Consider the following 16,418-nt stretch of genomic DNA (forward strand, 5'->3'; position numbering starts at 1 on the left):
ATATACAATTATACTCTATAATGATATATACAATCATACTCTATAATGATATATACAGTCATACTCTATAATAATATATACAATCATACTCTATAATGATATATACAATCATACTCTATAATAATATATACAATTATACTCCATAATGATATATACAATCATACTCTATAATGATATATACAATCATACTCTATAATAATATATACAATCATACTCTATAATAATATATACAATCATACTTTATAATGATATATACAATTATACTCTATAATAATATATACAATTATACTCTATAATAATATATACAATCATACTCTATAATAATATATACAATCATACTCTATAATAATATATACAATTATACTCTATAATGATATATACAATCATACTCTATAATGATATATACAATCATACTCTATAATAATATAAACAATCATACTCTATAATGATATATACAATCATACTCTATAATGATATATACAATCATACTCTATAATAATATATACAATCATACTCTATAATAATATATACAATTATACTCTATAATAATATATACAATTATACTCTATAATTATATATACAATCATACTCTATAATTATATATACAATCATACTCTATAATAATATATACAATCATACTCTATAATGATATATACAATCATACTCTATAATGATATATACAATCATACTCTATAATAATATATACAATCATACTCTATAATGATATATACAATCATACTCTATAATAATATATACAATTATACTCTATAATAATATATGCAATCATACTCTATAATGATATATACAATTATACTCTATAATAATATATACAGTCATACTCTATAATAATATATACAATTATACTCTATAATGATATATACAATCATACTCTATAATGATATATACAATCATACTCTATAATGATATATACAATCATACTCTATAATAATATATACAATCATACTCTATAATAATATATACAATTATACTCTATAATAATATATGCAATCATACTCTATAATTATATATACAATTATACTCTATAATAATATATACAGTCATACTCTATAATAATATATACAATTATACTCTATAATGATATATACAATCATACTCTATAATGATATATACAATCATACTCTATAATGATATATACCATCATACGCTTAATGATATATACAATCATACTCTATAATGATATATACAATCATACTCTATAATAATATATACAATTATACTCTATAATGATATATACAATCATACTCTATAATAATATATAGAATCATACTCTATAATAATATATACAATTATACTCTATAATGATATATACAATCATACTCTATAATGATATATACAATTATACTCTATAATAATATATACAGTCATACTCTATAATAATATATACAATTATACTCTATAATTATATATACAATCATACTCTATAATGATATATACAATCATACTTTATAATGATATATACAATCATACGCTTAATGATATATACAATCATACTCTATAATGATATATACAATCATACTCTATAATGATATATACAATCATACTCTATAATGATATATACAATCATACTCTATAATGATATCTACAATCATACTCTATAATAATATATACAATCATACTCTATAATAATATATACAATTATACTCTATAATGATATATACAATCATACTCTATAATGATATATACAATCATACTCTATAATGATATATACAATCATACTCTATAATGATATATACAATCATACTCTATAATAATATATACAATCATACTCTATAATGATATATACAATCATACGCTTAATGATATATACAATCATACTCTATAATGATATATACAATCATACTCTATAATGATATATACAATCATACTCTATAATGATATATACAATCATACTCTATAATAATATATACAATCATACTCTATAATAATATATACAATTATACTCTATAATAATATATGCAATCATACTCTATAATGATATATACAATTATACTCTATAATAATATATACAGTCATACTCTATAATAATATATACAATTATACTCTATAATGATATATACAATCATACTCTATAATGATATATACAATCATACTCTATAATGATATATACAATCATATTCTATAATAATATATACAATCATACTCTATAATGATATATACAATCATACTCTATAATAATATATACAATCATACTCTATAATGATATCTACAATCATACTCTACAATAATATATACAATCATACTCTATAATAATATATACAATCATACTCTATAATAATATATACAATCATACTCTATAATAATATATACAATCATACTCTATAATGATATATACAATTATACTCTATAATAATATATACAATCATACTCTATAATGATATATACAATCATATTCTATAATAATATATACAATCATACTCTATAATGATATATACAATCATACTCTATAATAATATATACAATCATACTCTATAATAATATATACAATTATACTCTATAATGATATATACAATCATACTCTATAATGATATATACAATCATACTCTATAATAATATATACAATTATACTCTATAATGATATATACAATCATACTCTATAATAATATATACAATCATACTCTATAATAATATATACAATTATACTCTATAATAATATATACAATCATACTCTATAATGATATATACAATCATACTCTATAATAATATATACAATCATACTCTATAATAATATATACAATCATACTCTATAATGATATATACAATTATACTCTATAATAATATATACAATTATACTCTATAATAATATATACAATCATACTCTATAATAATATATACAATCATACTCTATAATAATATATACAATTATACTCTATAATAATATATACAATCATACTCTATAATAATATATACAATTATACTCTATAATAATATATACAATCATACTCTATAATAATATATACAATCATACTCTATAATAATATATACAATCATACTCTATAATGATATATACAATTATACTCTATAATAATATATACAATCATACTCTATAATAATATATACAATCATACTCTATAATAATATATACAATCATACTCTATAATGATATATACAATCATACTCTATAATAATATATACAATCATACTCTATAATAATATATACAATCATACTCTATAATAATATATACAATCATACTCTATAATAATATATACAATCATACTCTATAATAATATATACAATCATACTCTATAATAATATATACAATTATACTCTATAATAATATATACAATCATACTCTATAATAATATATACAATTATACTCTATAATAATATATACAATCATACTCTATAATAATATATACAATTATACTCTATAATAATATATACAATCATACTCTATAATGATATATACAATTATACTCTATAATAATATATACAATCATACTCTATAATGATATATACAATCATACTCTATAATAATATATACAATTATACTCTATAATAATATATACAATTATACTCTATAATAATATATACAATCATACTCTATAATAATATATACAATTATACTCTATAATAATATATACAATCATACTCTATAATAATATATACAATTATACTCTATAATAATATATACAATCATACTCTATAATGATATATACAATCATACTCTATAATAATATATACAATTATACTCTATAATAATATATACAATCATACTCTATAATAATATATACAATCATACTCTATAATAATATATACAATCATACTCTATAATAATATATACAATCATACTCTATAATAATATATACAATCATACTCTATAATAATATATACAATTATACTCTATAATAATATATACAATCATACTCTATAATAATATATACAATTATACTCTATAATAATATATACAATCATACTCTATAATAATATATACAATTATACTCTATAATAATATATACAATCATACTCTATAATGATATATACAATTATACTCTATAATAATATATACAATCATACTCTATAATGATATATACAATCATACTCTATAATAATATATACAATCATACTCTATAATAATATATACAATCATACTCTATAATGATATATACAATCATACTCTATAATGATATATACAATCATACTCTATAATGATATATACAATCATACTCTATAATAATATATACAATCATACTCTATAATGAAATATACAATCATACTCTATAATGATATATACAATTATACTCTATAATAATATATACAATCATACTCTATAATAATATATACAATCATACTCTATAATGATATATACAATCATACTCTATAATGATATATACAATCATACTCTATAATGATATATACAATCATACTCTATAATGATATATACAATCATACTCTATAATGAAATATACAATCATACTCTATAATAATATATACAATCATACTCTATAATGATATATACAATCATACTCTATAATGATATATACAATCATACTCTATAATGATATATATAATCATACTCTATAATGATATATACAATCATACTCTATAATGATATATACAATTATACTCTATAATAATATATACAATTATACTCTATAATAATATATACAATCATACTCTATAATAATATATACAATTATACTCTATAATAATATATACAATCATACTCTATAATGATATATACAATCATACTCTATAATAATATATACAATCATACTCTATAATAATATATACAATCATACTCTATAATAATATATACAATCATACTCTATAATGATATATACAATCATACTCTATAATGATATATACAATCATACTCTATAATAATATATACAATCATACTCTATAATAATATATACAATCATACTCTATAATAATATATACAATCATACTCTATAATGATATATACAATCATACTCTATAATGAAATATACAATCATACTCTATAATGATATATACAATCATACTCTATAATGATATATACAATCATACTCTATAATGATATATACAATTATACTCTATAATAATATATACAATTATACTCTATAATGATATATACAATCATACTCTATAATGATATATACAATCATACTCTATAATAATATATACAATCATACTCTATAATGATATATACAATCATACTCTATAATGATATATACAATCATACTCTATAATAATATATACAAAATCTGGACGAATAAAAAAAATCATATTTAAACATATTTTACGCTCGGACAAAGGCGACCGCCAAAGCGCTAGTAATATATACAAAATCGTGACAAATTAAAATATCATATTTAAGCATATTTTGCGACTGGGCAAAACTGGGTGCTCCTATGCTAGTCTAATACATAAAAAGCTATATGTATGTCTGTCTGTCTCCGTATATTCAAACTCTGTCTCTCCCGAAAGTAAAAGTCGTACATTATTTATATTTTAGTCACAAAATTATTAAGAATAAAAAAGCATTTTTCTTTTCTTTATAGTCAGTTATTAGCATGTTCCTCTATACGGCATAATCACGTTGATGAACCGATTCCTGTCAGATCACCGAAGTTAAGCAACGTTGAGCCTGGTCTGTACTAAAATGGGTGACCATTTGGGACTTCCAGGTGCTGTATGTGCTTTCCGTCTATCTCGGCATATTTTTCAGTCGTCTAGCATTTTTCTTTGTCACCAGACTCAAGCAGTGCTGATTCAGGAGAGGTGTGGTTAGAAATTGCGCACCACTTGCTTCACAATTACTCGTGCAGCTATGCTTATACAGGGTATCCATTGTCTCCTGAGACTGAACGGCAGCATCGAGCATCTTCTTTGCTCATAAAATTAAATTTTCACATATGATTATCCATTACTTTCTTTGTTATTATTATCAGTTATGGTTAAGATTAAGTCTTCCTTGATCATAAAATAAATTTGTATACATTATTATTGAAACAAGTCGGACGCACGTTCACTTTTATTATAAAGAATAACGTCTTGTTGTTCTCTTCTGTAAACCTTTTATGTTCCTAACCTGCGAGCAAGAGATAAATTCATATTTCTTCTTTCTTCTTTTAGGCCATTATATTTATGCTGAATCGTCCGCTCCTCAACGAGAAGGGGATCAGGCCAGATTGATCTCGCCATTGTACAACTTTGAAGGGAAAATCTCCTGCTTTGAGTTTTGGTTCCATATGTGGTGTCCGTCTTTCCAAAGCAAAAACGGTAAAAAAAAAAAAAAAAAATGTTTTTATACATTTTTAAGCGCTTATTCGGAGTGGGAACGAAAGTTAAAAGCAGTGCTTTATCAATTTAGATTTTGTCATTGTTTTCGATGGTAACTCTGTTTAAACAACGGTGATTTGTAAATTAATAATCTAATTGGACTCAAATTTTGACACATGGTATTCGAAAATTATTTATAAAATTCAAATGAAATTTTTATTAATGGCGCCACAAGGCCCGAGACTTATTAAGCGATGCGTTATATGATCCACAGTATTTTGATATATCCCATTTTAAGCAATTTAAGACATTTCTAACATTCGATTATTCTGGGGTATATTCAGCAAAACTGCTTAAGCAAAATAAGCACGCGCTTGTGGCACTAAGGGAAGGGGGACACGACAAAAATGTCATAATCCACATTTTTAATGATGCTTCAGTGTTTAATGAAATAATTTGAGCTGGTTAGCTTTGTTTAATTTTAATTGATAAAATTTTGTGTGGTTTACTATGTGAAACCCGACATTACCCATGAATGAATGAGGATCAACAAATATTTCACCTTCCCATATTTTATTGTCATCGAAATCGGTGAAATCTCCTAGTTTTCTATTGTATTTGCTTCGTACACAATACATTGTAGTCTATATTGCACTGTAGAGAACGTACTGCTGATTTTATAAAATCGTTTTTATATATAATGGCTTGAATTAAAGTTTAAAATGCAAATATCAAGTATCATGGTACAAGTGTGCTCTAAACAGAAACATTCATTCGAACGCGCCTGTCATATCAAAGAACCCGCTGTTGATTTTATATGCCGGACTTTTCTGTTTGTGCAATAATAAAACGTCTCAAATGCACTTGTGATGTTTGGTTATGTTGGTCAAAATCGCCTGTTCCTTCACTCATCGGATTTTTTCGATTATCAATACTTATCGAAGACATTCGCATCTAAATCTAAAAACACTGCTAGGCACATAAAGTACATCTGTGTGAAATTTAAAAACAATCGGCCTAGTCGTTTGGAAGTCCGTAGGAAACGAACTCACATAGACACATACAAAGTTCTATTTATACAATAATAGAGATATACAAGCCAATATATCATATTAGATCAATTATGAGGATCTGAGCAAAGAGTTTGTAGTTAAAAAAATCGTGAGAAAACTTTCAAATGTAAGTAAAACTTGTTTTCTTTCTTAATGCTACTTTTGATTCACTTCGATGGATAATATCTTGTGTGGTTTATATGTGTTTGTATTTTGAATTTTATTGTGTAGTGTTTTGTGTTTGTATTTTGACACAGAGCATCAAAGTCTTGAGTGCTTAGGACATCTAAAAAGCATGATCCAGATCTACGTATATTATAGAAATAGACAAAAATGATTAGAAAGGGGGGGCGTGTGGAAATTAGTATTCTATGCGGTTTAATGTGTGGAAAAGAAGTGAAAGTATTAAACTAATAAAAACACGGGAAATTATGGCTTCAAGTGTCGAACACCAATGTGATTTTACGTTTCTGAATTTTTTACATGAAGATTGGTTATTCGTATAATTTGGAATCTTCGAATGTTATTTTATTTATTATTTATTTTTTGGTCGATGTAACTTCCGACCTTCTTCAAGTGTATCTTAGCGAACTCGAAAATGTTATTGTCTGCAAGAACTCATGGCGCAGTTGTTAGAGTATTTTCAAAATCAATTGTAAAAGTGATATGCTCCTGATGGTTGAATGTTCAATTTTTAGTGTTGGCGACTGAAAAATACAATTGCGAATCTCTTAAAACTTCTATCTAGTCATGACTGACGGAATGCGAGCATGTTACTCCCGTGAAATAAATAAAGAGTTCGAAATTCTGTCCAAATTCCTGAGTTCGACAGAAACATTTCTAAGTTCGACAAGATACACCTGATCGAAACAGTTTGAAAATGACGCTTTAGATGAGTGCGAAGAATCCAAATAATGCGAATAATCAATGTAATTTATCTTTGATGAATGTTTTTTCTAAATGTGATAGCATTTAAAGAATTCACATTCATTCCGTTTGCTTGGAATTGACGATAATCGCTGCTTCAATGTGATGAATGTTTTTGATGATCGAATTCTTCGACGGTTTAAATAATTTATTATTATTGAAATATTTTGGAATTTCTTTTACAGACGTTGGTTCGCTTGAAGTGTATGTCATTCCAGAAAACGGAACATTGAGCAATTTCAGACCATTGCTGACATTGACAGGTGATTATGGAAACATGTGGAAACGACAGCGAATAGAAATAAAACCAACGCTAAAATCCTTTCAGGTATTTTCTTTGTTTCTTTTCTTCATTATGATGCTATATTACGTTTCCCTTTTAAATGTATTCTTAGTTTATAACTTTCAAAAATATCGGCGAAAAAAAGTGACCACTCCCTACCCTGTAGAAAAGTTCTAGTTGAAGGGGAAGATATTAATGTTTTTAGCCAATTTTTCGATATTTGTCGTATAAAAGGTCGAACTTTAAAACGATACTTATCTTGGTAAAATCTGTCGCCTCTATTGAAAGTTTTAGGCAGACATGCAAACATACATACATACATTTACATATTGGTAACTGAAAATGTTCGACCTAAACCGATGAAAAAGCTTGTCCTATCTCTGAATACCCTTTATGCAAAATTTCAAATATTTAGACCAGAAATTTGGAACAGACCAAAGAGGTCAATTTTTTTTAACTTCGACCTCTTCTTTGACCCCTTAACATGTATTGTTTTTGGCTCAAATCGAGTTATTAAGTTAAATCCATGTCCAAGGAACCTATATCTAACATTTCAAGTGTGTAGACCAAAAATTGTCGGAGGAGTTTGGTACAGCTCTCAAAGGTCAAATCGTTGTACTTTGACCCCTTAATCGCCAAATTTCTGGTCGAAAACCGATTACATCGATTTTCTCAAATCTCAGTACCCTGTATATCAAATTTCGAGTCTGTAGACTAAAAATTGACAGAGTTATTGCGTAGGGAAATGTACACACACAGACAGAAAGACACTTTCACTTTTATAGATATACTAGCATTTCAGCCCGGCGTTGCCCGGATATTTGGAGGTGTTTGTTCAGAAAAAAAAAGCTGTCAATTTTTTAAACTTTGACCCCTATTATGACCCCTTAAAATTTATTGTTTTGGGCTCAAATCAAGTTATTAAGTTAGTTCCATGTCCATGGAACCTATATCCAAAATTTCAAGTGCTTAGACCAAAAATTGTCGGAGGGGTTTGGTAGAGTTCTCAAAAATCAAATCGTTGAACTTTGATCCCTTAATCGCCAAATTTCTGCCCGAAATCCGGTCACATCGATTTTTCCAAATCCCAGTACCCTGTATATCCAATTTCGAGTCTATAGACTTAAAATTGACAGCTATTGCGTATGGAAATACACACACACACACACACACACACACACACACACACACACACACACACACACACACACATAAACAGAAACTTTCACTTTTATAGATATACTAGCATGGGTGCCCGGCGTTTCCGGGTATTTGGAGGTGTATGTTGAGCAAAAAAAAAAAAACGGTCATTTTTTTAAAACTTTGACCCCTATTATTACCCCTTAAAATTTATTGTTTTGGGCTCAAATCGAGTTATTAAGTTAGATATATGTCCAACGAATCCATATCTAAAATTTCAAGTGTGTAGACCCTAAATTGTCAGAGGAGTTTGGTAGAGTTCTCAAAGGTCAAATCGTTGAACTTTGACTCCTTAATCGCCAAATTTCTGGTCGAAAACCAATCATATCGATTTTTCCAAATCTCAGTACTCTGTATATTAAATTTCCAGTCTGTAGACTAAAAATTGACAGAGTTATTGCGTAGGGAAATGTACACAGACACACACACACAGACACGTTCACTTTTATAGATAGATAGATAGATAGATAGATTATGTGTAATATTATTCATGCAGATATTCTACATGATTTATACTTGTATAATATTTGCGTAAAAAGTTTACAGTAAACATAAAATTGTTTCCATATATATTTATGTATACGTATATATTTTGGTTTAATCTATCTATCTATCTATCTATCTATCTATCTATCTATAAAAGTGAACGTATCTGTGTATCTGTCTGTCTGTCGGTGTGTGTACATTTTCCTATGCAATAACTCTGTCAATTTTTAGTCTACAGACTCGAAATTTGATATACAGGGTACTGAGATTTGGAAAAATCTATGTAATTCGTTTTCGGCCAGAAATTTGGCTATTAAGGGGTCAAAGTTCAACGAGTTGACATTTAAGAACTCCTCTGATAATTTTGGGCCTAAAGACTTGAAATGTTAGTTATAGGTTTCTTGGACATGGTCTAACTTAATAACTTGATTTGAGCCCAAAACAATAAATTTTAAGGGGTCATAATAGGGGTCAAAGTTAAAAAAAAAATATTGACCTCAGTGCTTTCTACCAAATTACTCAGACACTTTCTGGTCTAAACATTTGAAATCTTACATAAAGGGTATTAAGAGATATGGCAAGTTTTTAATCGGGTTGGGTCGAAAATTTTTAGTTACCAATATATAAATGTATGTATGTATGTATGTATGTATGTATGTATGTATGTATGTTTGCATGTGTGCCTAAAACTTTCGACAGAGGCGACGGATTTTACCAAGAAAAGTATCGTTTTCAGACGACAAATATCGAAAAATTGCCTAAGCACATTAATATCTTCATATGCAACTGGGCACTTTTCTACGGGGGGGGGGGTAGCTTTTTTCGCCAATATTTTCGAAAGTCATCCTCTCCTTTCGATTGTCTTGCCTTAATTTAAACATAAGTCACTTTCGGTTTGGCGGTGGTCGTAACAGCAAAGATGTCAGGTTTTCTCCCCCCCCCCGTTCTTTTCCTCCTTTGCGGTACGGGTTCGAGCCTGCCTTCCTACTACCACATTTTTTTTTTTTTTGCTCGACATACATATCCAAACACCCGGGCAACGCCGGGCTTAAATGCTATTTTATATATATATATATATATATATATATATATATATATATATATATATATATATATATATATATATATATATATATATCCACCCGACTGACTCTTTCTCTTTCCCCTCTTTTAACAGTCATTTTTCTCTTAACTTTCGCTAAAAGGAAAAACAAAACGATCGCTTTTCCTAAGGTTTTATACTCTTTCTTCCTGCCTTCCATAAATCGTCACTCCCTGAAGCTGAAGCTTCTGTTAACCGATTCGACATAAATAAAAGAACACTACTGTTTTCGTTATGACGTTGTTGTTCTCTCTGTCTATTCTTCAATTTGATTGGGTAGTAATCGCACGTCACATGACTTTTGAAATGGCCGACACTGAAGCCATCCATAAGGTTTAATTGTAAGTCGTTATTTTTCAACAGATAAGACATTCTTGTTTTGTTTCGATTGATTTGTTATTTCGCTTATTTTTATTTGACAGATTATTTTTGAAGCAACTCGACGAGTAAATCACCAAAACGACATTGCTGTTGACGACATCCATTTATGGCAAGGATTTTGCGATGGTAACCACCTTTCTCATTCTCAGATCTTTCGATTCGCGTGTGAAGATCTTTGTTGTTGCTCTTGAATGTCTTCCCCGTTTATCCATCTTTACTTCTGAGAAAAATGAATTAGAATATTTGGTGTGCTTTTTAATCAAGTTTAGGATACAGGAAGAGAAAAGATCAATTAATTTTCGATACAGGTGGATTTAGTACGATTCATCATGCACTAGCAGTGTCAGAAACCGACATTAAAAATGCGTGGAAAAAAATTGAATAATTCGACCTCCTATCTTTTCAATCTTATAACTACTTGAAAAATGTAATTCAAACCCCATTTTTTACAATTAAAGGAGCAAAGACCAAATTAAAAAAAAAAAAAAACAGGTTTAATAGCAAATCATGCAATATTTGTGTTTTTAAATCGGTTTTCTTTAAAAAAGATTTAAAGAAAATCAACAAATTTTAACTTGCTTCGATAAATATATGCATATATAAATTCCAAAAAATCACTTACCTATAAAAAATACTATTCAATGGGTACTTCCATTCTTCATTGTTAAGAATTTATCCATATTTATATTTTCAATTCCATGTATTTTTTTAATAAAGGAATTTTTTTAAACAACTATTTGAAAATACCGCCATTAATTTCATTACGTAAACAAAATGGCTGCATGAAGGTGTGCAGGCACTTTGTAAACCCTGTTTTTTAAAAAATAATATTTCTATTATTTTTTAAACGACTTTAATAGTTTATTTTAGAAGTATAGAAAATAAACAACCCACTTTAAAAAGAGAAATTAGGAGTTTTTTATATTTTATTCGCAATTTTTTGTTAGGGATGTCAAAAATTCCCCCCAAATTCTGACACACCTAATCATGCACTATCGTTGCAACACAAAAAGTAAAAGATCATTAAGGGGGAAATAAGACATTTCATTTAATAATAGTTTGTCTACAACAAATTATCAAGACTAAATAAATCACGCTCGACATAAGCTGTCCATTATTTATTAACACAAATAAAGTGGATGTATGCTTAAAAGATAGGTACGGACAAAAATAGTCGAAAAATAATGGGACATAGTTTTGAAAGCCGGTTTATCATTAGACGGGTACTTTCTTTTATTTTGGTTAAACGAAGCGAGAGATTCTCGTTTCATTCAACCGAAAGAAAAGAAAGTTCTCGCCTAATGGATAATACGAAAGTCCAAAATTTCATACAGATAGTTTAAAGGGCGGCGGTGGGTGCTAATTTTCTTTTTTCTCCCACTCCGTACATTCCTATCGTGTACGTTTGTCTAATTTTTACCATTTTTTAATCTAATTATTTTTCTATGGCCCTGCTTTTAAATTAAAAAGAAAAGTTTTGTTTTTCAAGATTATATAAAATTTCACATTCATTCAAGCAAGGAATATATTAGAATCTTGGATATAAAAATTATGCGAAACCTGTAATTTAAAAAAAAAAGTAGAAATATTTTTGACAATTATATTTTTGTGTGAAAATATTAAATAAAAAATGCTTAATTCAATGATAATATCGGTAGTTCGATAAATTAATTTTTCTTCGAGTAATATTGAATTAATTAACACGGACTTTAGGGTTTCTTTTTTCCTAATGTTCCTGCAAAAAACAAATTTTTTTAATTGTTACACTTTACAATACTTTATTTTCATATAAAAGGCAAACATAAATTCATGCATTTTTTAATACTTAAAATCATAACTTTAGTAAAAGTATTTTTGTTTAAACAAAATAATACATTTCATCAAGACTTCAGTAAAAATAATGTGTTCATTATATTCCGTGGGCATTATTTGATAAATACTGAAAATTTCATTAAAATTGGTACATTTCCTGATTTTTTGTGAATGTTTAAGTAAAGGGAAGGGTCAAAATGTTTATACATTTTGAGCATCGGCATTCATTTTGCACGTACCTATTAAAAGAGTTCATGCTCATTTAATGTCAATCATATAACGATAATTTTTAGTTTTATTCCCTCTTTCGAGTATTCAATCTTTTCTGAAAACATTTGTGTCGACGTTTCTGTTGTTCACACGGAATCCTGCAATTCCATTAATCCGTGAGGACAGTTTTATTTCCTCTCATCGTGAAAGAGAGAGGGGAAGGGAGGGGGTGTCCATTTAATTTATTCAGTTCGAGATTTCCATTATGAAATACACAATTCTTGGATGTCAGAGAATCGAAGAATTGGCAGAAACTGGACAAAGTGAATCATCTATTTAAAAATGAAATTCCAAGCATCCGAACATTCCGTTCAGAATTGTTCAAGATTTTTTATAATCACGAAAATAGAAAACTCGAGAAAAATTGGAATAAAATAAAAGTAAACGTGACGTCATCAAGGAGCTAGCATTGCTCTTTTTCTTTAAATTAAAGGGAGTTTCGTACAAACCCAAAATATACGAAACTAAGAATCATAAAAGATATGAAATACAGAAAATCAAATATAAGAACCAGAATAAAAATATGATAAAAGTAAACCGGGGGGATGCACAATTATTGGTACAAAAAAAAAAAATTCCAACACATTAAATCATGGTGCTGCTCCAAACTTATCAATTTTCATCTAAAAGTATCGCGCGTTTTCTGGTTTTCATACATCCAAATGATAAATATTCGCTTCATTAGTTAGCCAATTACATGAATATGAACGACGACAAATAAGTTGATTTGGTAAAAGAATGTTACAATATTGTCGTATTTTCTTTTGCAGGTCGTCCAAGTATTATAGATTCGCTATCGACTTCCAGCCATTCTTCTGAGATGCAAACCCGAACTGATGACACTGTTGTTATATCAGGAAAGCAAACAGTTTCGACAACATTATTAATACAACCAACAGTTCATCAGTCATCGATAACAATGGTCTCCACTTTTGAAGAAATGGGGAAGAAGAAAGTTGAATCTATTTCTACACAGCCGACATCAAATCCATCTCTCGTCACTCAAACCAGTTCATCACCATCAGATAAAAATCAGATAAAAACAACAACAAAAAGAATTACCATGACAACACATCCGAATGCACTAATGGACACATCTTCTTCCACGTATCCCATAATTGTAACAAGCAGTGTAGGAAACAAAGATAATATGTCGACTAAGTTTCCCTTCCAACAATTTTCCGAACCAAGTATAGAAAGAACGATGTCGACAAAGAATTCAGGAGTGGACACTGATAATTACACACCATTAGCCATCGGTATCACTGTGACCCTTCTGTTTGGCATTGGTGTTATATTTTTAATCGTCTGGGTTTGGGCACGAACTCAAGATAGAAAGCGAACGATGGCGGAAACTGAAGAAGAGGCACAGCCAATTACAAATGCTGAATCAAATTGCAGCTTACAAAACGGACTCTGACTCAAAACGAAAATGACATTAGGAAAGGAGTCAGTCGGTGATGTAGATGATTCAAATCGTTACAACGAATTCTATTCACATTGGAATCTTAAACTTCCAAAATATTACAAGTTTTCTTTAATTAAATTAACAACTATTCGTGTTTTCAATGAATAAACAGACGCAATCTTAAATAACAAGGAACTTTATTCGTATGAGAAGGAACATCTTGGGAATGTTTCGTAAAAATTGAAAAAATTACGCAGTGATTATGTTTTGTGAATGAAGCTGCCTTTTGTGTGTATGTGTTTTGATAGCGAACAGACTAACGTATGCGAATATCTGTTACCTGAGTTAGTAAACAGTGAGTCAGTGGTCGTTATTTTTTCTCAAAGGTTAATGGTATAATGTGTTTCTGATGCCTCGATGGATCGAGTCAGTAATCATGTGAGCGAGCTGAATGCGATATTTTGACTAACTGACTGAGTGACTGACTCGCTCAAAACTTGCTTTATATTGTTATGAATCGACTTCCGGTTAATGTTATATTTTATACTCAACCCGTGCATTTGAGATTTGCGAATGTACATAAATTACAATTTTAATAACAAATTTAAACTTCCTATTTACTTTGCCTTCCCACGTGACAAAGTTAGACACCAGGGTCGTTTTTTAATGTGGAGAAAGGAACAGAAATAAAAATTGTCTCAGTTGTGAAGGATTTCTCCTCCACTGACAGAGAACAAGAAATTGAAGTGTAGCATATGAAGAACAGATACTGCACTTTGATCTTGCCCCGAAGGTACTTTTTAATAGTTTTGAGGAAAGAAATACTAGGCCTAAAACGTATTTCTTCTTTTCATTGCAGATGAAAGATAAAAATGATAAGCCATCTATTCAGTCTCGATGAAAGATGATCGGCAACACGCCACATTAAACTTATTTATTGAAATTATGTTCCAATATTTATTTTTTATTTCTTTAGAAAGTAATAATTACTTGCATAGAAATGATGGCAAAATATTTTCTACAAATGTCTGTTGTAACGAGCAGCCTATCGACAAAACATTGTTTAATCTTTTTGACGTAATGTAAACGATAACTTTTTGCATTGTAATATATGTGTGTGGGGGTGTGGGTGTGCGCGCGTGTGTATATATACATGTATATATATGTATACATATGCATACATATATATATAAATATTATATGTATATATATATATATATATATACATATATGTATAAATATACATATATATGCATGTATATATGTATATA

At 27.9% G+C, this 16,418-nt stretch overlaps 1 protein-coding gene across 1 annotated transcript in view; it reads left to right on the top strand.

The window, feature by feature from the left end:
* The window catches only part of LOC145293135 (uncharacterized), a 49,904-nt gene extending 34,572 nt beyond the window's left edge, over positions 1-15,332 (top strand). The window contains exons 5-8 of the mRNA XM_080139541.1: positions 6,080-6,226; positions 8,391-8,533; positions 11,699-11,783; positions 14,510-15,332. Coding sequence (XP_079995667.1) covers positions 6,080-6,226; positions 8,391-8,533; positions 11,699-11,783; positions 14,510-15,159 — 1,025 coding nt within the window. The 3' untranslated portion in view covers positions 15,160-15,332. The remainder of the gene's footprint in view (positions 1-6,079; positions 6,227-8,390; positions 8,534-11,698; positions 11,784-14,509) is intronic.
* The last annotated feature ends 1,086 nt before the right edge of the window (positions 15,333-16,418 follow it).

The sequence above is a fragment of the Euprymna scolopes genome, chromosome 14 (genome assembly GCF_053919585.1).
Source record: "Euprymna scolopes isolate OS-2025 chromosome 14, ASM5391958v1, whole genome shotgun sequence".
Taxonomy (NCBI): Eukaryota; Metazoa; Mollusca; class Cephalopoda; order Sepiida; family Sepiolidae; genus Euprymna; species Euprymna scolopes.